The sequence below is a fragment of the Corticium candelabrum genome, chromosome 9 (genome assembly GCF_963422355.1).
Source record: "Corticium candelabrum chromosome 9, ooCorCand1.1, whole genome shotgun sequence".
Classification (NCBI taxonomy): domain Eukaryota; kingdom Metazoa; phylum Porifera; class Homoscleromorpha; order Homosclerophorida; family Plakinidae; genus Corticium; species Corticium candelabrum.
Genome location: NC_085093.1, coordinates 4070542 through 4095028, shown reverse-complemented (window position 1 = coordinate 4095028; position 24487 = coordinate 4070542). Strand labels below are relative to the sequence as shown.

Here is a 24487-nt window from a genome sequence, read left to right as displayed (position 1 = left end):
CGCCGTTTTCAAAACTTTAGCAGTAACTGCTTCATACACAGCTGACAGACAAAGAACAGACAAGGAAATAGCGTCTGAGGTTCTATCGTCCATACTTCCATCACTATCACAGTCTACTTCTTCGCGTTCTCCTTGAAACTCAAGGAGGAGCTGAATATTCAGAATCGAGACTTGCCGTCCGGACCATCTCCCAGGAATTCGTGTCCCAATCCGTTGCCGCATTTGCCGCAGCTGACTTTAAGAGCTCGTGGTGACTCTTCTCGCTTCGATACGCTGTCTGTGTGCATTGTTTCCGTAAACGCTGGCCAAGGCGAGTCATGCTTGAATTTCGTTATACTATTGAACAGCTCGTAGCCGCACTGAGAGCACACGTAGATACCTAAACGACCCAATGAACCCTCATTAGAGGCCCCATCAAATGATATTAATACTACAGGCGTACGGATTTTCTTACCATCTCCAAAGTGATTTTTGTACTTTTCTCCGGTCCAGCCGCAGAAAGACATCCTTTTTGTAATGAATTCTGCACGCATGCGTAGTACACTTCTGCATAGCTGTACGTGTTCAGTACAGCCGAATCTGTTCGAATCGGTAAACTTAGAGGTGAGGGAAAGCGGTCGCTTATGCTATGGACTTGTCGCTGATTATTTCTGTTAGATTGGACATGGTTCGAATAAACGTGCTCAACGACGCTCTCGTCTCAATCCACAACGCACAGAAGCGTGGCAAGCGACAAGTATTGATTAGACCGTGTTCTAAAGTTATCATCAAGTTTCTGACAGTCATGATGAAACACGGTAAGCAACGATACGTAGTCTTCTGTCTTCACTAATGCCACGTGCTCTACTAACACGTGCTGGTAGATCAGTGTGTAGTATACTTGCTGACCACTTCTTTTCTAAGAAAGAAACTTGAAATTTATGTCTCACCCAAAGAGACTAGGTCATTGTATTTAATCACTCACTAAGGCCGTAAACTTAGTCCTATGGTTACGTTTCTCTGTTTCAATGGTATTTTGGCTGCTTGTGCTGCATTTGTTCTCTCGTGCATGCCAAACAGATTCTCTAGGTGAAACTGACTGGTACATATAAGGCAAATTGTGTTTGCTGTGATCATTGACATTTTAAGATTTATAAAAACATTTGTAATTTACTAAAGACGATCCACAACTAGTGGTCTGTCGACTGCTATCCAGAAAGCGACTAGTTGTATTGTTGTATTGCACTCCAAGCCTGGGTGGGGGTTTATCCTGCAGTTGAAATGTTCAAAGAGTAGTTATGTGAGTAGATGTAATTTAGTTTAGGCTTGTTGGCACCATACTTTGTCTTGGTGCAGCTTTTAATTTGATGCAGTATGTTCTACTGCTTGGTTTATAGAAGGTAGACTGCTATTGAGTAGAGTTGCACGGATAACGGTATTTGGCCAATATACCAAATAACCCATATCCAAGCAAGAAAGCCGATACTGATAGCCGATCCCAATACTGATAATTATATTTTATAGATAGCCGTTGATGTTCATGTTTTACAAGCCTTTCAGCGTGCAGATCTTGTGTTCTCGGTCACCTTGAATTGCTCCTAACTGGGGGACTTCTGTTTCTTCTCCGACATGCACGCAACTCACGTGGCTCTAATGGACTGAACTACCCATGCACAACCTATTGGCCAATAGTCAAATCAATTTATCAGTGCAGCTCTACTGTAGAGCAATCTGGTTAATAGACACAAAACCAAGGTTTTCATTATCATGTGATATGTGCTCGTGTATGACAGTATCAGTAATCATAAATTGTGTGGCTAGTGCTGCAAGCTAACGTGTTCACAATTGATCCTTCATTTTTCAGTAGACTTCATGGTTGGTTCTTGCCTCGTTCTCGAGTGCTGTGCCAAGTTTACAGTTAGCCAGCTTGCTCTAATGAGTCATTGTGTCACACCCATAATTATAGCTAATGGCAGCCTCTGTTTGGAGAGGCAAACCAATGCCTGTGGAGTTCTGTCTTTTAGCTATAACTACATGTTAGAGTGAACATTCTCCTGGTATGGCGTGTAATGTAACTTCCTAAAAAGCATCTTTTATCTAGCGGGGTGTATTCGTTTATACACTTGCCAGAAGGTCTATAACCGGCTTGTAGCACCCAGCTGAGGGGGTGATATCCTCTAGGCACGGAAGTTCAAATCAGTTGTGCAGCAAAATGTTCTGAAATCGACTTGGGCATTGAAACAGCAGAATTGCCAGTTATTGATTTTTTGGAAGCTAGTAAACTGCTAGACGTTGATGTTGTTTCTGATCAGCAGTCTTCTGAATCTCGTTTTCAATTTCATCCAGTAGTTTTCAGAAGTTTCTTGATTCACATGTTCCCCCTAGCATCACAAAAGCTACTGCATGTGCGCGGTTAGAGTGTTCAACGCATGGAAGAAATGGAGAAACAAGCAGCCAACTGAAGAGGGAGTGCTCGGGCGGTACGTGCATGATCTGCATGTTATGAACAACAGAGAAATGAATACTGGCTTGCAAGGTTTGTGCATGAAGTTCGGAGGCAAGGTGGAAAGCCGTATCCACCTTCTACCATGTAGCTGGTTTATAGCATTCTGTGTGCTCGAGTATCATTCTGTTGCTGGACGCCTAACCACGGTTAATTTTTCAGAAGGACGACTCTCAGTATAGTTTGCTTAGGTCTGCACTTGCTACACGCATGAAAGAACTCATTATGATTTCAGTAAGGATCAGTAGACCCACGTATTGTTTGTTCTGGCTGACAGATATGTTTCAGTAGCCTAATTGTTAAGTTCACAAACAATTCACATCTTGATAAACCAGTAGCCCCAGACAGTTATAAGCCGATTTATTGACCGGTCAATTGACCGGTCAATATGTAGCGGAAGTGGGATATGTCATTTATTGTAAGCAATACTGGACACTGATTGGCGCAGACGAAGCTAGGGTGCTACAAATGGACTATAGTTGCTAAGCATGATAAGTAGTAGTAATTGTTGGAACAATCATTCCATTTGTTTGACTTGCTCTATGGGTAGCAACTAAATTTTTATTGGCCAGTCTTTCCTTGTGAGATAATTGTTGCCCGCAAAGCCTTCCTGTAGTGTATAATGTGCTTTTACAAGTGGCAGTGTGGGCAAGGAACTACAAGCCTGTTACTAAATCAATAGTTTAGTATTGTTTAGTATTGTTTATGTCAACATTGTTGGTTTGTGTGCTTAATACAAATGATTCAAAGAAACATTTTGTAGTAAGACCACAAACTGTCAAGACTTACAACTATAGTTCATCTAGAACAGGAAGAGAGACTGAAGCATTTTCAGTGTACTTTCTTAATTATTAATTAATTAAGTCATGGGGAGAGATGGTAGAGGACAATGACTACCTTATGATGATAGCATGTTGTCTTGTCATTGTGTAAGAGCAGCCTGTTTACTTAAAGGAACATCGGTCTCATGGGCTAGTAAGTTGTGCATCCCATACACCTTGGACTGTTGGCTGCCAACAATCAAATTGAGACATTTGACGCATTTTCAGAACGAGATATGCTTACATATGCTTTTAACTGATTGAATGATAGATTCTATCAGATGCCCTTGTAACTTTTTCGGTTGGCACTCTGACTCCTACCCTACATTGCAGTTTGCATAGTGTGCTATTTGGTTCAGTAGCTGAAACAGTTATGCATAACTTACTCATACTTATCAGGTGGGCAACGCTTTTATAGTGGAGGCTGAAGAGGGTTTTCTCGCCATCCTGTGTTAGATCATGTGACATCAACAGCATACCCGTAATTCCATGGAAGAGCAGTGGACGAAGAAACAGATCCGGACGTTGATAGCCCTGTTGTAAAGATTGCATAGAGTCAACTGTAACTTTGCATTGCAGTTCTTGTCACTTCCATCAATGCAGTCATTGCTTTTTTTCCAACAAATGTACGTTAGCGGGTGTCTCTGAAATTTTACTGAATTAGCACATCTCCAAATGTCTTGTTAGCTAAGAAAGTGAACAAGATGGGTAACTGACACAGTGTTTTGTCAGTAGTATGGGAAGTAAGCTGACGAATAGTAGAGAGTAGACAAGTGTCAGCAAGCACTTTATCAGATGTCTTCACAGACTAGGGAAATCACAGAGTTGGTCAAAGTATCATGTGATTAGTCAGGATTTTTCAGTTCAACTCTGGCCCCATTGTTGTTTGTGTAGTAGAGTACTTCCATTGAATTTCTGTGGTTCACCAGTATCTTGACACCCACATAGAACTTCTGGAATTTCTTCTCTGTTTGATTTCTAGCGTATTTCTGCTTTGTTATCTTGCAATTTTTTTCTCTTTTTATGATTTTCAGGAGGCTATTTGTTTTGTTATTGAGTCATAACTAGGATCAGCAATACTGATGAACTATTTCTAAGGTCACTCTCAAGGCAACTAGTACAGAGAAGCCCTTATGTGTTTGCCTCTTACCACATCCTTGTTTTCTTTGTTGCACCTAGTTTCTCTTTGTACATTCCAAGTTAGTAAGTGGGTCAAGTGTCTCAGCTATGAGGAAACTTGGTGCATTCCAGAGAAGTCCAGGATGTGGATGTGGATGTGGATGTGGTCTGTTAGGTGCTTGAATTCCATACACACTTGGCTTCCACACCAGACACAGATACACTCACTGCAGTGTAAAATACTGTTTCATTTGTACTTTTTGTACACATCTCAAACTTACTATTTCTAACTAAAATTATTTACCAGACCCCTCCCCAAGAACTTAGAAAAGTAAAGAGCGGGCATATGGTGTATCAGTGCAAGTGGCTTAGAAACACATTCAGGATAAATTTTCAGTGCTGCATGCATAGGTACGTCATTTTCTAGCCTCGAACTTCCAGGGAACCAGTAGGTCTATCACCTGTTTGACTACTGACTGTTTGAACTTCTGAAGAAGTGCAACTCGGGCATAACTTTTCAATAGAGAATGAAATAAACTTGAAGCATAACTGACAATGACAATGGGTTGCTTTGTTATTGTTCAAGAGGTGATGGCAGTCTAGACAGCTGGTTTTCTTGCAATTAGTGATGCCCTGAAGAAGACTGATACTACTATCTAGATGGACTGTGTACTTAGCCAGTGTATTGTCTATTGGATATGGCACCTTTGTGGAACAAACTATCATTTGTGGAAGTACATCATTATGAAGAGTATGTTTTTGTGGAGAATACATCATAGCAGTAGAAAGGGCAGAGAGGTCCTGGTGATTAATTAGATATGCATTTGTGGTTGTGCCATCTTTCAGTTTGTGGTGTGGTAGTACTGCTTAATGTTTTACTGTCAAACAGTCTATTGTGTAGACAGCTGTCATCCTGTCCTCCTTGAAATAGGCCTACTACCTAATCCCAAGCTATTTCAACCATCTTAGCATGTCACCCTAGTAGATAGCTGTTTTTATAGATTAAGTAGTGTACATGGATATGTCTAAGTTTAGTTGTGTGTCTGTTTGCTGGCCTTGCCTGTAACTGATTTTGTTCCCTGATAGTACATGTATAGCTCAGCAAAACCGGTCAGGTTTACAAAAGGGTGGGGCAGCAGGCAAGATGTTACAATTTTAGCGCATCCCCTTCATTCCTTTGCGCCACTACAGCTGACATCAATTCCAGATTGCTTTCCAAGTATAGTTATTCTAGCAAAATATCTGTTGACACAATCTATGCTCAACTGGTGTGACATATGACACTCTGACACAGTATCCTGAGGTTTTCCAGTCACAACTTTGTTTAGGTATAGGTAGCAACTGTCTTGATAACTGCATGGTAAGATGAAGTGAGAACGCGGTACGGACACTCATTCAAGCCATTGCACATGAAAGTACTCGCAGTAAGTGAGACGTGCAGGCTGTACAGTAGACATCATCGAGGCATGTAGTTGCCATGACTGAAATTCAATCCGCACTTACAGAATCCTTTGAGCTCCACCGAAATTGCAGTGTGCGTGTGTACACTCTACGTCCTTACTTTTGTGTAAACTGAGCCTAACTAAACTCTACAGAGGACTGCCTGCTGTTGTTATTGTTTGACAGTTGTTGGGCTGCTCATGTTGTGGTTGGCCTGTCTGCTATTCTGTTGGCGTTTGCAAATCTGGCATACTCAAACAATCACGTTTCTCTAGGTTATATCGAGGAGTTTGAGATGGTGGACGACCATCGAGGCGGCAAAGTGGTCGTGAATTTGAACGGAAGAATCAACAAGGTAGGCACTTGAGTCAACATTGCCGACGCTACCTGCTGCTAATGTTTGCTGCTCCAGTGTGGCGTCATCAGTCCCCGGTTCGACGTAGCTGTGAAGGACATCGAGAAATGGGTGACGAATCTACTGCCTTCTCGTCAGTTCGGGTAAGTCTATCAGCTTGGACGTTAGAGCTACGGAAATCTCGTCGCGGCCAGTCGCGCGGCATGCATCCTACGCCAGCCCCACAGATCCGGTGCGAGGGCTGGAACCATGCAGTGCATGCAACAGTGATTATTGTCCAAAATAGAACGCCCGAGGATTCGCTATGCCTCTCGCGTTCTTGAAAAGGATGTACAAGCGCTAGCGTGACGTCAGAGGGCGCGGTTTACTTGGCGACACACTGTGGCCACGCCTATTTAATTAACTGACCTTTGTTTAGGTACTTGGTACTGACGACATCGGCTGGTATAATGGATCACGAAGAAGCAAGAAGAAAGCACACAGGTGGGAAGATACTCGGTTTCTTTTACTAAGACTATTGAAGAGGTAGTAGCAGTAAATATACGATACCGGGTATTGTGACCATCACGTGAGTTGCGGTCAGGTTGAAAGGGTAGTTCCATAATAGGCATGACGTTAGGGTAACGTAACGCGTTGTCCTTGTGACTAATTGAATTACCCCATAATTTGCCCTGACGTAATGACCGAATTTCCGCCTTCCCGTGACGTATGTTGTCGCTTATGTTGTATGGTAACAACCAATCAGCGCGCGAGTTGTAATCCATAAAGTCGTCTCGCTCGATTTCTCCACACCACTCTTCCTCGTCGGCTGTGTGATGATGATGGATACGGAAATCGGTATCGCGGTCGATTTTCTTTTGACCTTCCTTCACGACGTATCCGAAGAGAAGCTACAAGAGCTAGCACACGAACTGACGGAGATTCTACGCGAACGCTACACGGGACACTGGTATCCGGACCGACCAAGCAAAGGCAACGGCTATCGCTGCATAAACGTCAATCAAACCGTTCTCGACCCAACTCTGGCGAAAGCCGTTCGGCAGTGCCAGTTGTCGCCGAATTCGGTGCGTCGGAGTCTTCCCGAAAACCTCAGTCTCTGGGTCGACCCTCACGAGGTGAGCTATCGAATGGGCGACCGCGGTCCTGTCGACGTTCTGTACACGTACGGCGGGGACAGACACTGTACAACTACGTACGACGTGTCATCGAGTTGGGAAATGGAGAGTTACGCGGCGAACAACGGGTATGAGGAATTCCCCGACCACCCGGCGGCTCAGTATCACGACTATGGTCATTACGACTTGTCCTCAGGCGGCAGCTCGGATGTAGAAATGGACAACGATGGCGACTACTTCACGTACCGAGGCGAGGTGTTCAGTAGGCGGGCATTGTCTGACTACCTCGACTCTGCGGCTTACACGAGCTCGAGCGCCTATATGCCGACCACTTCGAGCATCTACACGTCGCCCTATTCGTCTCCCTATCAAAGCTACGGCTCTCCGAATTTCGTGCGCAAGATGCAGACTCTAGTGCATTAGGAGATAGATTGTGTAACAAGTGTAATGTTTTCTAAGATGTATAGTGAACCAGAGAGACATATTGGTCTGTTTACATAGAGAGACCGTTTTTTGTTATATATCGTTTCTCCCTGCTCCGCGTGAGCTGGATTTCAATTCAGCAGTAATCTGCAGTTTCGACATAATAGAAAAATCGCAAAGCAAGCAGTTGACTGTGTCGCTTCGTCAGCATGTTGGTGACTAGTAGAAATCCTCGCCGCCGCCTTCCATCTTGCTGTCGCCTGCCGCGCTGGTGTTCCTCACCAGTTCTTGGCTGCGATACATGATGGCAACCTGTGCAATACAGAAACCGCATTGTTATGATGTGTTGTGTTAGAGAATCCCCGTAGGGTCTGACCAATCCCCCGTGTTACCCCAAACATTTTGGGAGGAGCTTCGAACTCTGAATGACAGACAGACAGACCTGTTCGGCGCTTGTCGCCTCCTCTGGCTTCTTGTCGTCTCGGATGCGAACGAAGCGAGGAAACCTCAAAGAGACGCCTTTGTCAGAGTCAACCTGTTGGAGTAAGTACATGTATGAACACGGATTTGCGAGGGCGTATGGTGTGAGGTGTTGTATTACAATCCCTATTGCTGCTTTGTGCGTGGGCGACAAACTCAGGTCGGCTGCCTTGATTTCCCACACCTGTCATGACGTCAATAATTAGATTATAACCAGTTTTGCTAATCAGACTGACCTGGATTGAGTCAAACCATACATCCGCAGTCACACTGGAGCCAAATGCGTAGTATGGCTTTGGCTGGGGAATGACATGGCTGTTCAAGAATTGAGTGTGCTTTGTTAGATCTTCATCTGAGAAGCCTGTACCGATCTATGTAGGAGAGTTTCCATGTAAAGTAGTTTTGTCCATTGACTGTACAGTACATGTTATTATTCAGAATTGTTGATGGTCTCAACCTTGCAAATACTTTGGAATTGTTCACTTTCATTGTCATAGCACGCTAGTAAGAATCCTCCATAACATCCAGTCCGCTTGCCTGTACCATGGTAGCCACCTATCACCACAAGATCCAGAGTATCACCTACCCCTTCCAAGTAGTCTTTCTTCAACTGTTTAGGAGAGAGGTGGAGCACTGTAGATTACAGTCTGATCTATCTTTCTGTTAGTTTACCTTCAACCAGTTGTGAGATCTCTTGGCAATCTCGTATGTTGCATCAGTTGCTAGTGTTTTCACCATCAAACCCTCACAGCTGTCTATAAGGAGATACTATAGTAGTAATGTTCTATACAATTAGATAGATAGATAGATAGATAGATAGATAGATAGATATACATGTATAATCACTATAAAGAGACTGAGATGTAGTTAAGATATGACCTACAGAACTTTCATAATTCAATATTCTTTCTCCTTTCTGGAGCCTTCCTAGTTCAACCTCCTAGCCTCATTTCTATCACACTATGTAGTTGCTGCATCTGAATCAGCTGTTGTAAGGTGGTGGACATGAAAGGATTCAGGGGAAATGATTGTGATGATAACATGAATCAGAGCTATCTGTGGTGTCTCTATCAGATAAAGCACTACAAAGTAAGCAAGAAGATATGGTAATCTGCAGTATATTCATAATAAGGACCCCTAGATAAATGAAGGGATGTCCTTTGTTTGGTTCCCTGGGAAAATGGTCTTCCTGTCATTTAATTAAAGAATTTATAACCAAGGTCTGATTTCATTCAAAACGGGCAGATGTACCAGCTAGTGTAGTCTTATGGCTATACCTTAAAATACTAAACTTGAAATACCTAACCTACTACACACCTGTGACCACAAATCATTGATTACAAGAAATGTGAAGGGAACACTTGCTATTTTCTTGTCATCGATGACCAGACAAGTGCGAACAAGCTAGTTTTACTGTATTGTCCTGCATATGGCTTATATGACTGAATGGATATACACATACCTTTGATGGACTGGTCAAGGAATGAAGCAATGTCATCAGTACCGGCTGAAACAAGACTTTTGGTAAACATGAACTCCTATAACACAGTACCATGTGACGAGAATGTGCGATGGTTAAGTTAGTCTATGCACACTGTACGCCTTCTATCTCATTGAACGATGAGTGAAGGAGCTCTCTTCTTCTTTCCAACGGCTCCTTCACAAGAGACTACACAGACGTTTCATCAGTATGGATACACATTAATTAATTTGATAAGAAGAGGTCTTCACCTGCCCATTGAGATACAGCAAGTCAAACGCGAATACACAAACTTGGACTTTGATTAGTGAAACATCAGCATCCTATAACAGTCAAAGTATTACTTCAAAGAACTCGGTTGCCTAGAAACATGTCTTTGCAGTGAGAATGATAAGTTGTAATGTGATTGACTTTATTGAAATTGCCAACTGAATAGATCTAGAGTGACTTTGATTTGACAAGCAGATGGTGAGTAATGTATGTGACCTACTAAACATTTAAAGGTGGTAAATAACATGTTTGGGCTTGTTTACCAGAAGTAACTGGTCTTTAGCCCAGGACCAAGATAATCTTTCTCATGGTATACTTTTTAGTACCTGCTACTACACTCTCAGTGTGAGCCATCAGCACAGTGTGAAATTGGTAAGAATGCCTCCAAATTCTGTTACAGAGTTAGATGGATTTCATTAGTCTTCTTTCCAGGTAGGTAGGTAGCTATCTCAAAGTAGGACGTGGTATGGATCCTAACTGACGTTAATTATTTTACACACCTAATGTCAGTCTGCAGTGTACCAATTTGGGTACTCTGTCAGTGTACAAATTGGGATGCCTTTGTTGTCATGCTACCATTCATTACATGTGAAATCCGATATGCTACTATTACATGTGAAATCGGATAACAGTGCCAACAGACAAGACAGTTGCCAAGATCAGTCTTGATTGCTGGTAAATATGATTATTGCAATGTTGCTATCAATTGGTATTCTCCCAGCTTGCTCCAGGACTCTATCACAGTTCTTTCCCACTCCCTACTGCTGCTTTATCATGTTTCTTTTTCTGCAGACCTGTCTACTGCACCCCTCCTCTTATTCACAGGTAGCTGCATTTTGTCACCTTACATGGTTCCAAAGTATGATGTGCCAGTGTTCTGTGAATGACATCATCAACAATGAGGCTTTCTTACTTTCACTATATTGGGGTGAACCAAGAGGTGAGATGAGGACTAAAGATCTTGTCACCACACAGGAAGTGATTTGTCATAGGTAATATCAGTGCAAAGACACTCCATGACACCAATGACAATATGCTTATTGTGTTCTGCATCCTTGGTAATTATGCATCAAGATGTGCTACAGGAGAGCCATTCAGTACATTATAATAAGTCTCTAAGAAGGATGTATTCTTGCAATGCTATTAGTGTAAGTGATCTTACATGTATTTATGTACACAAACCTTCCTCTTCCGAGTGCTTAGCACTTGAAAGGGCAGTATCTGTGTTTTGTCTCTGTCCCAGGCAACTGACTCTGAATCAATGATACAGGAAGTGACTCCTGGTCTCAACACCTGTAGACCACACCACACCACTAGATAAGGTAAGGCTCAACTAGATGTTTCTAGCAACATCTTGCCTTTGGTATCCTGGATATAACGTCAGGATACTTGGAAGTGTTGTTTTCTTGGTTTCTGCTGTAGATTTTAATATCTCCATCTTCTAAAATATGTATCTAGAGGATACAAGTAACAAAATAAAAGACGATAAGAAAAACAAAATACAAGTTGCCTGATGAAGTGCACATGGAAGAAAAACATTAGTAAAACGTCATAGCAGTAGTTACTGCGTCATAGTAGACCCCTGACTTTACACTTCATTCACCTCATTGCCACATTTGGGCACAGAACTTGAGGTCCTTCACAAGTCAGGTAGTTGCATGGGTCACCTGGGCACCTTACTGAATTACAAAACCATTTGCAAATGTTTCCAGTCAGCTGATTGCACAGGAGTTGGACAATTGCAATCAATAGTATGGGCATGTAGGTTGCTGTATGCATGGGCAACCACACAGAATACAAACAGCTGGGTCATCACTGTGCCTGACCTCCAGAAATATCACTAGGGCAAGGGAAAGAAGAGGAAGTGGAAGTGGAATCAGTTAAAGATAGATACAAAGATGACATTTTCAAACAATGATCGTGCATTTTTATAATTATGGTTGACCTTCCCTGTTGTTACCTACTATAGGAAGATAGGAACAAACGAAAACAGAACCAATACTGAAAACAGACCCTCATTATGTAAGCATGCACAACAGCACTAATTGCCTGTGATATAAATAACTAATCTGCTCTTACCTGGGCTCTTTCTCCATCATATTTGTATTCACACACAAAGGCTGCATCCTCAAATCGTTTGAAAACTTCCGCTACACCTTTGGTTGGATGGGCGAGCATAGGTTTGAGAGGAATGCCCGGTGTTAGCTTGCACTCCTCTGGTAGTGCCTTTAGGCCTTGTGCAAGTAAAGTGGGAATGATTTTGTCATAACAAGGCAATTCACTGCAGTGAAACAAGAGAAAAGGACTAGTCCAATTATGTGTCAATTCAAACTACAAGATAGTAGATAGCATTTGTTGTAAGAAAACTGGGCAGTTCTAGTTCTCCTGTGCAGCCAGTAATTAGCCTTTGAAATTTATTTATTCACACACACCTCTACAATAATAGTGGAGTACATACAGTATCAAGAATGGCATTCGTAGTTTTATCATGTTTGTATACCAACAGAAAGTACATCATGAATGACACACTACCAATGCTAGCACCCCATTTGAGTTAATCTGACTCCCAACATCTCTGTGTCAATCATGCATTGCCCAACAAAGGAACAGAGACCATTCAGTACTCTGTACAAAAGCTTGCCCCAACAGTTTTGCATTGTGGTTATTTTTAATACAATAACTCAATAATAAAAATAATTGCCGCTCTTCAAAGTTATGAACACAACATTTTGTCAGTCCCACTACAGGCAGCAGTGCTTTGGCACGGGCAGACTACACTGACCCAAGCAATCAGGCGGCTGCCATCGTCCACTGGGACATTATCATTGGAGAGCAGATGGTACCGACCTCATGCTGACAGGAGATAGAAATGTTACTACAATGTGGGATGCATTCTGTCTAGATAGCCATGATGGTCTAAACACCAGCTGCAAGGGTTGATTTCGGTGTTTGCAATAATCAATACAGACCAGACCAGACCGATCCCGTTGAGCACACTTCAATACTAGTAATTAGTGCCAACAGACAAGCAAATGTGAACCAAGAGAATAATAATGAATCTGTAAACCCAATTTGTCTAGTTTGCTGGCCACACTATTGATGAAATCGCTGATGAATAGAAAACAAAAGTCTTGGTGACAAATTGCCAATTTCTATTTCTAAAGTATGGTAGGTAGATGACCTGGAGGTTGGACCAATTTGTGACCCAGCTGTTGTTCAAAAAACCACTAATTCTAAATCAAAGCCTACAAACCCCTAATTTTGAGATCAAAGGGTACCGACTGAGTATTATTAAGTGTCTGACAACTGTACTGGATGGGCATCAGGAGGTGCGGCACCAACAGTCATGCTTATGGTTACACGGCTTGGAGCCATGCCAGATTTCCACTTCCACACATATCTACTAACCTACCATCCAGATTAGAAAAGGTCTGCTTCTCTTTACAACTATACATAATTCTCTTGTAGCTGTGTCTGAGGCCTCATACATCCTAGAGTTTACCTTGTAACCAGCCCACAAACCAGCAGGATCAGACACTACTTTGTCAACATACTAATCAATTTATTTTGATTCTGAAATCATTATCATTCACTGAGAAAGGAGACCACCCAGAAAGAAGCCAAGCAGACAAAACCTAATGACCATTGCAATGCTCCAAATGAGTTTGCTAGATGGTCAGACATACATGTATATCCATCCAAACAGAAGATTTTCTGGACGTCTGGTTGATTTGATTGGACAATATATTTCAATCCGCTTGTCCCAAACTTGTTTCCCCCTACATTATGGTAGAACTTAAAAATTTAGGGTGTCCTTTTTGTGGCCATTTGGTAATTACTGTCTGTAGTATACTGTAGTTTGCGCATTACACATTATAGTGTGATGTCAGATGTGCTGTTTACCCTTTCACCTAATTAAGGCATCCCCTATTAGGCCATTATGCTGACCCATAACCTCAATTAGTAAAGAAGCATTTGATATGCACAAATATTGAAATCCAAGAAGTTGTGGTTTTGAGTGACACCAAGATCATCCCTGTGAGCCCAAAAATACAGGAATTATGCGGATTTACAAACCACGATCAATGCGTACAGAAAGTATAAAAGAAAGGATGCCAATAATTGCGGTTTCTGCTTGTATGGGTAGTTGCTCGAACAACAAGTCCAACCATAATCAGAGTTGACCGGACAAGTGGCAAAAGTGGTCAGACAATGTCCGATGACCAACCGTTATTTCGAGCTCTGCCATTGTAATTGAATGGTTTCGCCTGTCTTTATACCCAAGGCTTGTCAATGTCTTGTTTTAGATATTTTATATATAAAACCAATGGGAAACTGAAATAAAATGGTGTGACAAACTGTAATATTCAAAGCTGACCAGTACACTGATTTCACAGTCAATGCCCCACGATCCAGTTCTTCCTTGAATTTCTCAGCAGCAACACCTTTGCTGGCATCCACAACGGTAAGAGGCAACTCTGTCAAACGTACACAATCAACAACAACCTAAACGTAAGAACGGATCCAACCTGAAGCTGGAGGTGTTAACACCACTGCATGCCCCAAAGCTGTCAATACTGACTGCTCAGCGAGACCTATTCTCAACTTTCCAGTTAAAGATCTACGAAAATAGTCAAATCTGGATGACACGCTGTTGCAGTCAAATGTGAGTAAGACGGACCACCTCATGAGATATCTTGCTTCTGAGTGTCGACATGCTACGAGCATCGATTTGATGTGACTCAGTTTCTTTGACATCGACTAATGCAAACAAAAGAAAAACGTGATTGCACTGTAATGCAGTGATGGGAAACAGTCGTGAGTACAGCGCTCCCTGTTAACTGGGCAATCTCCTTCAGTTTCTTTAAGACGCTGGAAGTGGTCAGTTTAGGTGGCGTGAACATCATTCGTTGGTTTGTTCGACTGGCCTGTAAACAATCGACTATTTATGAAAGTGTCAGCTTACAACAAGTTACAATAAAGTATGCTGTGCTTTTACACAAGTCTAATCAATAAATAATTGACAAATTAATTAAACTACTTCAACAAATCACTTCATACGAAGCATTAGTGAGAAAGTTTGTCCACATAAATATAAAGTACAAACCAATACAGAAGCTTGTTAACATGGCCATAATAATAATTTTCCATACAAATTATTCTTATTATTGTGAATGTATTATCAAGTGACCTGTGACATAGAAACTTGTGGACTTCAGTTTGATAGTTTCTAGATTAAATTGTGTTTACTCTTCGATGTGTGTTTTCAGATTCCAAAATGAAAAATAATAATTTTAGTAAAATTTGTTATTTATTTGCAAAAGTCATTGCTCACACTAGGAGTCAATAGATAAGACGTGACCAATATAAATTATCAGAAATTGGGAATTCAGAAATGAGTACAAAAAATCTCTGCTGTCAGACTATAATTCTGTTGTCATATAGATACCGTAGCAACAAGACATCTGGAACTCTGGTGTGTGTGTGTGTGTGTGTGTGTGTGTGTGTGTGTGTGTGTGTGTGTGTGTGTGTGTGTGCGTGTGTGTGTGTGTGTGTGTGTGTGTGTGTGTGCCAGTGTGTGTGCCAGTGTGTGTGTGTGTGTGTGTGTGTGCCAGTGTGTGTGCCAGTGTGTGTGCCAGTGTGTGTGTGTGTGTGTGTGTGTGTGTGTGTGTGTGTGTGTGTGTGTGTGTGTGTGTGTGTGTGCATAAAGCACGACAGAAAGAGAGGTCATGTTCATGTATGTGATTTCTTAGAGAGGTTCCTTCCATGAGTGGGTTGTGGACTCTTGGCTGACATTCAAACATTAGCATAATACAATTATGCCACACCCACAAGATTTGCTGTTGTTAAGTTACACACAACATAACAATCCCTGAAACCTTACGCCTCACTAGGAAGCATACATCCAAAGATGGCGTCTGTAGGCCAATACCCAGCTGTTACTCTTATTTCTAGTCATGCCTGGGTGGACATTCCACTTCTAAGGTCAACAATGCATGACTCCCATGAGCATCTGATACAATTGAATAGCAAAACTCACAACGGATTTAGAACAGCAGTCTATTTGTACCAACAGTGTTTATAAAATTTCCGCTTTTTAGGGCTTCATAAAGGCACATTGAGTGTGATGCATGAGTCATTGTATTTACATCATGACATCATGTTTGACTGTTGGTGTGCTTGCTACCTGCGTAAGAGGTACGGTACGTGTACACTGTACTAAATAGGTTTTGTGTTATTTGCATAAATCAGTACTAAACCATTGAAGAGTCATGTCGCATTTGAGATGCAGTATATTGCTCCAAATGTGCACTAGCAACATGACCAAACTGTTAGAATGATGGGCAAATGTTGAAGAATGCGGAGATGCAAGTTTCTGTGCAGTGACAATGCACCACCTTCAGTGCACAGACGGTCTGCATCATTGAATAATCCAGAAGACAAGTTCTTGGTTCTCTAGAATACTATATACTAGCATGATGCTACAGCTACACAACTATCATCTCTTTATGATCACAGCCCGAGTTCCTACTATGAAATGTCAAGGATAGTTAATGTGGGTGAAAAATACTTTAAAAGGTTAACAAGTGTCTGCATAGGAAGAACATTTACAAGACTAGAAGCCTAATTTGAGAAACAGACAGACAGACAAACAGCAGACAGAACAAACAGACAGACAGACAGACAGACAGACAGACAAACATTGACGGATGGATGGATGGACAGACAGATACACAGTCAGACAAAAGATTTCTCACATAATTATGTGCTTCGTTTCTTAATGAAAAACTGTAAAACATGAACAACGTAAAGCTTTATAACCTACGCGGGTGCTTTGTATGGACTTGAGACAGTGTGTCCTATTGCCACTGTATTTCAAATAAAATTTGTTTTAAATTTTAAATACCAGTGTTCTCCCCACAACCAGCTATACCAGCATTTTGCTGGTTGGGAGAGAAAATTGCCAGTTGAAGGTTTGGACTTGCAGGTTGTGACTTAGATCTTCCTACTATGCATTGTAGGTTCCTTTTAAGGTCACCGTCATTAAGTACCACGCTAAAATGAGACTGGTACAGGAATGTGTACGTATTGTACAACTCAGCACAGACAATGTCTAGGGACTTTAGGTAATCTGGGATAGGCTCTGAGTGCATACATCGCTGTATGCCAACAAGCGTTGGCAAAGAAGCGTAGAGTTTATGTGCCTGCTGCTTTCACCACGTGGAGCTCTACTCGACGTTGGTTGATTTGTGCATCCTGCTTCTGTGAAGTTGTTTTGCAGTGCCTGCTGTCAGAGGTAGAGTGGAATTGGAAGACCAAAGAAGGGTGGACACAAGTGGGATGCCTGGTACAACAGTGGCTGTACGGGTACTCGTCTAAACTTAGATGTCATCAAGAAACATAAATCATCTAACGACCCTATTCCTGGAAGATGATGAAGCTTTGAAGGGAAAACAAAAAGGGTGGCTTACTAGGAAAGCAGGTTCAAGGCATTCGTAACAGAGATTCCAGGCCTTATAATGGATTGATAAAGAGCATTATGCAACTGGCATGGGCTAAGAGTTGCTGTGTTGAATCATCAATGAGGTTGATAAAGATATAAATAATTTTGAAGGATACAAAATAGTCTGACAGGTGGGTATTCATCAAGTCCTTGGGCCAGTTGAGAAAATTCCTGGGGAGAACACTGAATACTATTTCAAATAAATTAGGTTTATAGTCTTAATTAGTTAAATGTCAGTTTCTAATCTAAACAGTTTAATCTGTGTGACTGTATCCATCCTACCTCTGCCACTATTCCCAGGTCGCCCTTCTTTGCGATCTCTGCTTTGACTGACTTTGCACTGCGACCGGTGACTTCGGCTATTGCCTTTACTAGGATAGTTTCGCCAACTCCTAGCTCTAGTCCCTCATAAGCTGGAGCCAACTGTAAAGAGACAAGGCAAGAGCTACATGAAAGGATTGGAAATAACACGGCTTACAGATCATGAAATCAGTTTGGCACGTGAAGAAGTAACAATGGCAAAACCAGACAGACAGGCAGACTGACTGACCAACCCCATCAGATGTGTGTGTGTGTGTGTGTGTGTGTGTGTGTGTGTGTGTGTGTGTGTGTGTGTGTGTGTGTGTGTGTGTGTGTGCATGCGTGTATGTGTGGGTCAACATTACAGCTATTGGCATTTCTGTCTACATCAATAATCCAACATACCCAACAGACAATGTTTTCTAGCATACTTACTTGGTTGAGGCATAAATAAACACATGGTAGCAATTCGTCTGGAGACAAGGCAATCACCGAGCGAAACAGGTTGCACAGCAGTGATATAATCTTATGCCTACAAACAACAACTAATCAACAACTAGTAACAACACTTGCCGTCCTACTATTCACAACTTTCTCATCCCAATCATTACTTCAATTAAAAATTTATTACTACTAAGCAATGAAGCTGTGTTTACACCGTCGCTTCCACAGCTATGAGGACTGCGGAAAAGAATTACAAATTTAGGTGCCATTTTCCTTTTCAGTGAGCTACTTGTAAAATCTATCTGAAAGTGCACAAAGTGACTGTCGTTTCACACAATCGCAAAGTCCGTAAATACCATAGCCTATTAGGATTGGTAGACTTGTAACCAGTCTCGCCGCGCTTTCGTCATTCCCGGATGTTCAATCCTCAGCATGTCACGAGTCTATAGGATTGGTGTGTTTCATGAGATTGAATTTTTGCCATTTTTTTCACCTGTAGCTATTAGGCCATGTCAACCTGATTTGTTGTTTCGTGGTCCGACCGACCTAGAATCTTGTTGCCAACAAAAATTGTCATTAATTTTAAGTGACACATTTGTATTTCGCAAGCACACGACTTCTTCCGCATTCGCTTGGCCAAGTCACCATCAAACAGGGTGGGAAGGTTTCAGTGCTGCACAAGGTAGTCAAGTGTGAATGGAAAGCTTCGTTTGGCAACTTGCTGCAGAACGTTAAGTCTACGTTTGCTGTGTGGTATCTGACTCACTGCATCATGCGTGGTGCTTGTGTTACATAGAATTTACATGGGCGGTTCTTTTTCATTTTACCTGCCAACCAACCGACCCTAAAACAGCCTTACAGTTGGCCTGTGAAACAACAAATCAAGTTGACGGGGCCTTCTGCAATTTTATTTTTGTGATTTCTAATGAATGAATGCCGCTCTTAAGCATAGTAGTATGTGTTTGCAAATTTTAATCTTGCAATTTCTTTTTAAAACATCGCAAAATCGCAACACTAAAACACTGCAAAACATTCCAATCCTACGATAGTCTGTATCCGTCAAAGTACATTGATGAGAGTTATCACATACGGGACATAGATATCGCTTACGGTTATGCAAGGTTAGGTTCCCAACCCATGCAAATGTTGTAAGCCAAGATAGGGATTGATTTTGCATTAGTAGTTGCAGACTGACAGGTAGAGGTCTTGTTTATTTCCAACAACACTTTGCAATCGTAAACATGAATTACACTGGGTCATGAATGTTTCGCGGATCTAATTGGTGGTTCATCCATCATCTGTGGTTGTCATGTACAATCAATCGCAAATACCGTTGGCACATTTCTAAGCACGCACACATGCACACGTGTGCACACACACACACACACACACACACACACACACACACACACACACACACACCACACACACACACACACACACACACCACACACACACACACACACACACACACACACACACACACACACACACACACACACACACACACACACACCAGACCAGAAGTCAGTTAAACCCTTTACATTTTGAGTACGTTACTTGCCAAGTCTTGTGACTTTACAAAGTCCCTTTTCTTATGGCTCATAGTTGAAATTAATTTTAATATTAATCATTACTATTAGTAAACACATGAGACCATCCTTACCTGCCAGATGTAGCTTCAATTGCTTCAAACGTTCTGCAAATCGCCAAATACGGCAACCTGAGCAACAGAAACTCGCTGACATTTACAAAAACTGATTAAGCAACAGAACTCACTGAGCAACTGATCATAGCAATCAATCCTGTGCAGTAGTATGTACTACATATATGTGTACATGCATCACTGCTATGTTTAGTAATGTATTATTCCTACTAAAGGCCGGTGTTAACTGTTAACATGCAGTTTGCATTAGACCTCCACTAGAACTAGTCTCGCGTAGCCAGACTCTTTTCCCGCGTCATACTTCAGTGAAAAATATGACACGGGAAAAGGGTCTGGCTAGGCGAGACTACACTAAAACTGATAAAATTTAATTAGCACCAAGCTCTACCAGAAGACTCTACAAGCACTTCTGAACTCTACCGCCTTTCACTCTGCATGTGACTATCACACATGCTCACTTACTCACTTAGCACACTCTCACTGGAATCAGTATGGTGTGCATTCATAATATGCAAGGCATTTACAGTAGATTGGAATTTCAAAAACAAAGAATGATCAGTGCTCTGGCTTGGCACCTGAGTACTCTGTTTGCCATGCATAAATTTAGTGTCCGTATAGATCACTAAGTCAGCTAACATAGTTACTGCCAACCTAGACAGTCAGCTAAAGTAAAACATTAGCAAGTAGCAAACTGAAAACTTAACTACACTGTAGTACAAGCCTATGTAAGAGTGGTGGTGGTGGTGGTGGTGGCGTATGTGTCTGTCTGTCTGTCTGTCCGTCTGTCTGCCTGTCTGTCTGTCTGTCTGTGTCTGTCTGCCTGCCTGTCTGTCTGTCTGTCTGTGTCTGTGTCTGTCTGTGTCTGTCTGTCTGTCTGTCTGTCTGTGTGTGTGTGTGTGTGTGTGTGTGTGTGTGTGTGTGTGTGTGTGTGTGTGTGTGTGTGTGTCTGTGTCTGTGTCTGTGTGTGTGCATGCATGTGAGTGAGTGTGTGTGTGTGTGTGTGTGTGTGTGTGTGTGTGTGTGTGTGTGTGTGTGTCTATGTGTGTGTGTGTGTGTGTGTGTGTGTGTGTGTGTGTGTGTGTGTGTGTGTGTGTGTGTGTGTGTGTCTATGTGTGTGTGTGTGTGTGTGTGTGTGTGTGTGTGTGTGTGTGTGTGTGTCTGTGTGTGTGTCTTGCAGTTAGGCAACAATCAAGTGACTGTTGTTACAATGCAATCTGTGCATGAGGTTGTCTCCATGCTATAGTATCAACATGACATGATTGTAAGTACATGCACTTACTGTTGCCTGCATTGCCAGCATGCATCTTTCACTGGGTGATATGAAAATTTGTCAGGTGTATATTGAACTGGATCAACATGATCATCAGAGCTAAACAAATGAGATACAATTAATCAACTCACATAAACAACTAACCCGACCAACAAATAATCTGTTTATCATGTTTTGCTGAATCTAGTTGACTTACAGTAATAACAGCAACAAACAATTACAATAATAATAACAATAAAAAATAACAATTGTTAGCATACACTTATACATATCAATACACTATTAACAACATATTGGTGGGCAAAGTGAACCTAGCCTCTCTTGTCATGTCAATTAAGTCACAATATACTATATTTTATTTATTTATTATTTATTTATTTATTTATTTTATTTATTTATTGTTTATTTATTATTGTTGTTTCATTATTTGCTTGTTCATTTATTTATTTATTTATTTATTTATTTATTTATTGTTTATTTATTGTTTATTTATTTATTTGTTTCATTATTTGTTTGTTTATTTATTTATTTATTTATTTATATATTTATTTGTTCATTTATTTATATACATGCATCAGTATTAGTTATTACCAACAAATCATCACTACCTGTCTGTCACCATCTTGCAAACATCTTGATCACCATCCGTGACTTTGCTGTCTGCCATCGCTTGTAAACAAAACAAATCCAACAACAGTTGTTACACATGGTGCACAGCCTGCCTCAGAACTATTACTTTGTGAGCTTGACTGTTCAACTGCTTTACATCTTCGCTTTCCAAAAAATGGATGAACAGCTTTTTCTGCTTGCTTCTTGTCACTCACCTCTATTTCTTTATTCTGCCCAACATCAAGCGCCTCACCTGCAGCAATGAAACGAACTACATTAAACAAACGAGTTATCTGACCATCAAGATATCTTTAGTCCATTCAAACTAAAGACCACAATACAGTTAGCCTCATTGTTCCAACAGTGATAGTCCTAGATCCTCACTTTCGGATAAATGTGCACCAAAAACCAATTTACAATGAGTAACATAAAGCCCCGGTGTCTGATTACAGTCAGTGTTTCCATTAAAAATTTTATTAGTAGCCAACTGTTTAATCCTTCTGTACGTAAGCAATGATAAATCGGTGCAGATGTAGACAGAGTGAAAGGTTGATGAGCCCACACGGCAGTGCTGTTATCAGTTACTGAAACAACTCAGAGGGCCCAAGTGCACAGGTGTGCATGTGTGTGTGTGTGTGTGTGTGTGTGTGTGTGTGTGTGTGTGTGTGTGTGTGTGTGTGTGTCTGTGTACACGTGTGTGTGTTTAACAATGTGGCCTGCTGCACTTGTGTGTCTCTCTCTGTGGGTGTTCCCGGATGTAGACAGCAGCGCCCAGAGCTTAGTAAGCTCTGCAGTTGCCAGCCTATTGTAAAGAACAACAGCGGCTACAGTGATTCCGTAACATCCAAAACATCTTGTTGGAAACACACCAGAAAGGCTACCCTAAACCCTTGAATCTCGATGTCTACTGGTAGTCCCATTTGGAACGATCCATTAGTGGTACTCGTATTTCACCAGAGTGAGCGTACGGACTGTACATCGGGGCATTCACTATAATCTCATCTTGTCCAAATTCTCCTGTCACGATGTCTCAACCGGTTGTCAGGGTTTGCATTTTGAACTCACAACAACATTCCAAGAGCTATACAAGAATCCCTGAGCTGCTCTTTGTACCAGTACATGTTGATCTAAAGTTGGACTTGCTTCTCTGGCCGACCTCATCAACATCAAGATCGGACAACCTAACAGTTTCTCTTTGTCTATTTATGTAAACATTGTTCAGGAGTCGTTAGCTTGTAACTGAGTAGCGTAGAAGGAAGCTGTGTCTGTGTGTATGCCTGTCTGTCTGTCTGTCTGTTTGTGTGTCTGTCTGTCTGTCTGTCTGTCTGTCTGTCTTTCTGTCTGTCTGTCTTTCATATATTACATTAGCCCCATATGGGGGGATAAAACTTAAAAGAAGCTACTTAACTACAACTTGTGCAAAGTCAGTGTTTCTACTAAGGGTCTTAGGTCCAGAACCGATCATCATGAGTTTTCTTGTCAGCACACTTGCATTGCAACGTTGCAGTTAAATTAAAAACCATCTCCTCCATTGTGTCTTAAACTCAGCAACATTTCTTTGTCTGTTCTCATCTCTCTACATACTTGCAATTGCATTAATTAAAGTAGTTAGTGGCTCTGTCTGTCTGTCTGTCTGTCTGTTTGTCTGTGTGTCTGTCTGTCTGTCTGCCTGTCTATGTGTGTGTCTGTGTGTCTGTCTGTCTGTCTGTCTGTCTGCCTGTCTATGTGTGTGTCTGTGTGTCTGTCTGTCTGTGTGTGTGTCTGTCTGTCTGCCGGTGTGTCTATCTGTCCGTCTGTCTGCCTGTCTATGTGTGTGTCTCTGTGTGTGTCTGTCTGTCTGTGTGTCTATCTGTTTGTCTGTCTGTGTGTCTACCTGTCTGTCTGTCCATCTGTTTGTCTGTCTGTCTGTCTGTCCGTCTGTCTGTCTCTCTGCCCATCCATCTGTCTGTCTGTCTGTCTGTCTGTCTGTCTGTCTGCCTGTCTGTCTCTATATATCTTATCATATCTCAAGTAGTGTGTTTTGTGTCTGTCCACATCATCAGGTCTGCCACTCAAAAAGCCTACCTTCTGTTTTCGTACCATTAATCAGATCCTCCTTCAGTCCACTCTCGGCAACTATCTCCATTGATTCATTTTCCGTCGTTTCCACAGTTTCCTGTAGTTTTGCCTCCTTCATCCGGGACATATCCTCCTCCTCCTCACCATCTTCTTGAAATACGCGTTTACTTGTGCGTTTCTTAGCTGACGCCATCTCATCTAGATCCACATCTTCGTTCACTTTTGACAAAATCTGAGGTTGTGTTTTCCTCTGAGACGCTGCAGTCGACACCCCAGCGAAAAACGATCTGCACAGATCTGTATTTTAGTTTCCGTAGGTATTCGACGTTGTTGCAACTCACGAGATTCTTGCCTGCGTCATGATCAACGTGTTCACCTCGCGGTGCGGCGACGTCAGCGATCAGCACGTTGGCGCGGTTTATTGCAATAGCAGTGCGCTTGCGCGTAACCTTGTGACATCAGAGCTGAATTTCCACACGAGCTAAGCTACTAGGTAGGGGCTGTCACTTCAATAGGTTGTAGAACGTAACTATACAAATTAGAGGACAACCACGTTCCACCTTTAATTTGCAAAGAAAAAAATTGAAACAAAATCAGGACATGGCAATGTTTTTGTAGTTATTTTGTGCGAGTTCAGTACAGTGATTGCTT

The 24487-nt window shown here is 41.8% G+C and overlaps 4 protein-coding genes across 10 annotated transcripts; 2 read left to right on the top strand and 2 right to left on the bottom strand.

The window, feature by feature from the left end:
- Positions 1-158: 158 nt before the first annotated feature.
- On the bottom strand, positions 159-542 carry LOC134184523 (methionine-R-sulfoxide reductase B1-A-like). Its single transcript, XM_062652237.1, has 2 exons — positions 455-542; positions 159-379 (listed from the first exon to the last, which is right to left on the bottom strand). The coding sequence occupies exons 1-2, from the start codon at positions 531-533 to the stop codon at positions 159-161; spliced, it is 300 nt and encodes a 99-aa protein (XP_062508221.1). The 5' UTR covers positions 534-542.
- Positions 515-6799, top strand: LOC134184522 (small ribosomal subunit protein uS8). The gene is made up of 5 exons (XM_062652236.1): positions 515-603; positions 658-797; positions 6138-6217; positions 6275-6360; positions 6636-6799. Exons 2-5 carry the CDS (start codon positions 665-667, stop codon positions 6727-6729), a joined length of 393 nt encoding a protein of 130 aa, XP_062508220.1. The 5' UTR covers positions 515-603; positions 658-664; the 3' UTR covers positions 6730-6799.
- Positions 6800-6985: 186 nt separating this feature from the next.
- LOC134184521 (protein BTG1-like) lies at positions 6986-7938 on the top strand. The gene has a single exon (XM_062652235.1). The coding sequence runs from the start codon at positions 7033-7035 to the stop codon at positions 7753-7755; it is 723 nt and encodes a 240-aa protein (XP_062508219.1). The 5' UTR covers positions 6986-7032; the 3' UTR covers positions 7756-7938.
- On the bottom strand, positions 7935-24262 carry LOC134184520 (DNA ligase 1-like). Of its 7 annotated transcripts, XM_062652234.1 has the most exons (24): positions 24178-24262; positions 23843-24123; positions 21906-22031; positions 21778-21838; positions 21179-21268; positions 19900-19956; positions 18225-18321; positions 17772-17912; positions 14812-14913; positions 14670-14746; positions 14515-14606; positions 14364-14463; positions 12065-12266; positions 11344-11439; positions 11168-11278; positions 9967-10038; positions 9836-9904; positions 9698-9773; positions 8908-8990; positions 8693-8845; positions 8472-8606; positions 8357-8419; positions 8198-8290; positions 7935-8067 (listed from the first exon to the last, which is right to left on the bottom strand). In XM_062652234.1, the coding sequence occupies exons 1-24, from the start codon at positions 24195-24197 to the stop codon at positions 7975-7977; spliced, it is 2490 nt and encodes an 829-aa protein (XP_062508218.1). In that variant the 5' UTR covers positions 24198-24262; the 3' UTR covers positions 7935-7974. The 7 variants fall into 7 exon arrangements, 4 of the variants coding, with proteins under 4 accessions (XP_062508218.1, XP_062508214.1, XP_062508216.1 ...); XM_062652230.1 differs by having other exon boundaries at positions 14515-14746; XM_062652232.1 differs by having other exon boundaries at positions 14370-14463; positions 14515-14746.
- Between the last annotated feature and the right edge of the window lie 225 nt (positions 24263-24487).

Bases quoted from the DNA above. Each gene is read 5' to 3' on its own strand.
- LOC134184523 (XM_062652237.1), bottom strand. From the start codon at position 533: ATGCGTGCAGAATTCATTACAAAAAGGATGTCTTTCTGCGGCTGGACC. The intron at 380-454 runs GTAAGAAAATCC...TGGGTCGTTTAG, and splicing joins CAAAAATCACTTTGGAGATG to GTATCTACGTGTGCTCTCAG.
- LOC134184522 (XM_062652236.1), top strand. From the start codon at position 665: ATGGTTCGAATAAACGTGCTCAACGACGCTCTCGTCTCAATCCACAAC. The intron at 798-6,137 runs GTAAGCAACGAT...ACGTTTCTCTAG, and splicing joins GACAGTCATGATGAAACACG to GTTATATCGAGGAGTTTGAG. The intron at 6,361-6,635 runs GTAAGTCTATCA...ACCTTTGTTTAG, and splicing joins CTGCCTTCTCGTCAGTTCGG to GTACTTGGTACTGACGACAT.
- LOC134184521 (XM_062652235.1), top strand. From the start codon at position 7,033: ATGATGATGGATACGGAAATCGGTATCGCGGTCGATTTTCTTTTGACC.
- LOC134184520 (XM_062652230.1), bottom strand. From the start codon at position 24,197: ATGACGCAGGCAAGAATCTC. The intron at 21,269-21,777 runs GTAGTGATGATT...TCATTTGTTTAG, and splicing joins TGCAAGATGGTGACAGACAG to CTCTGATGATCATGTTGATC. The intron at 8,420-8,471 runs GTCAGTCTGATT...ACGTCATGACAG, and splicing joins TATGGTTTGACTCAATCCAG to GTGTGGGAAATCAAGGCAGC.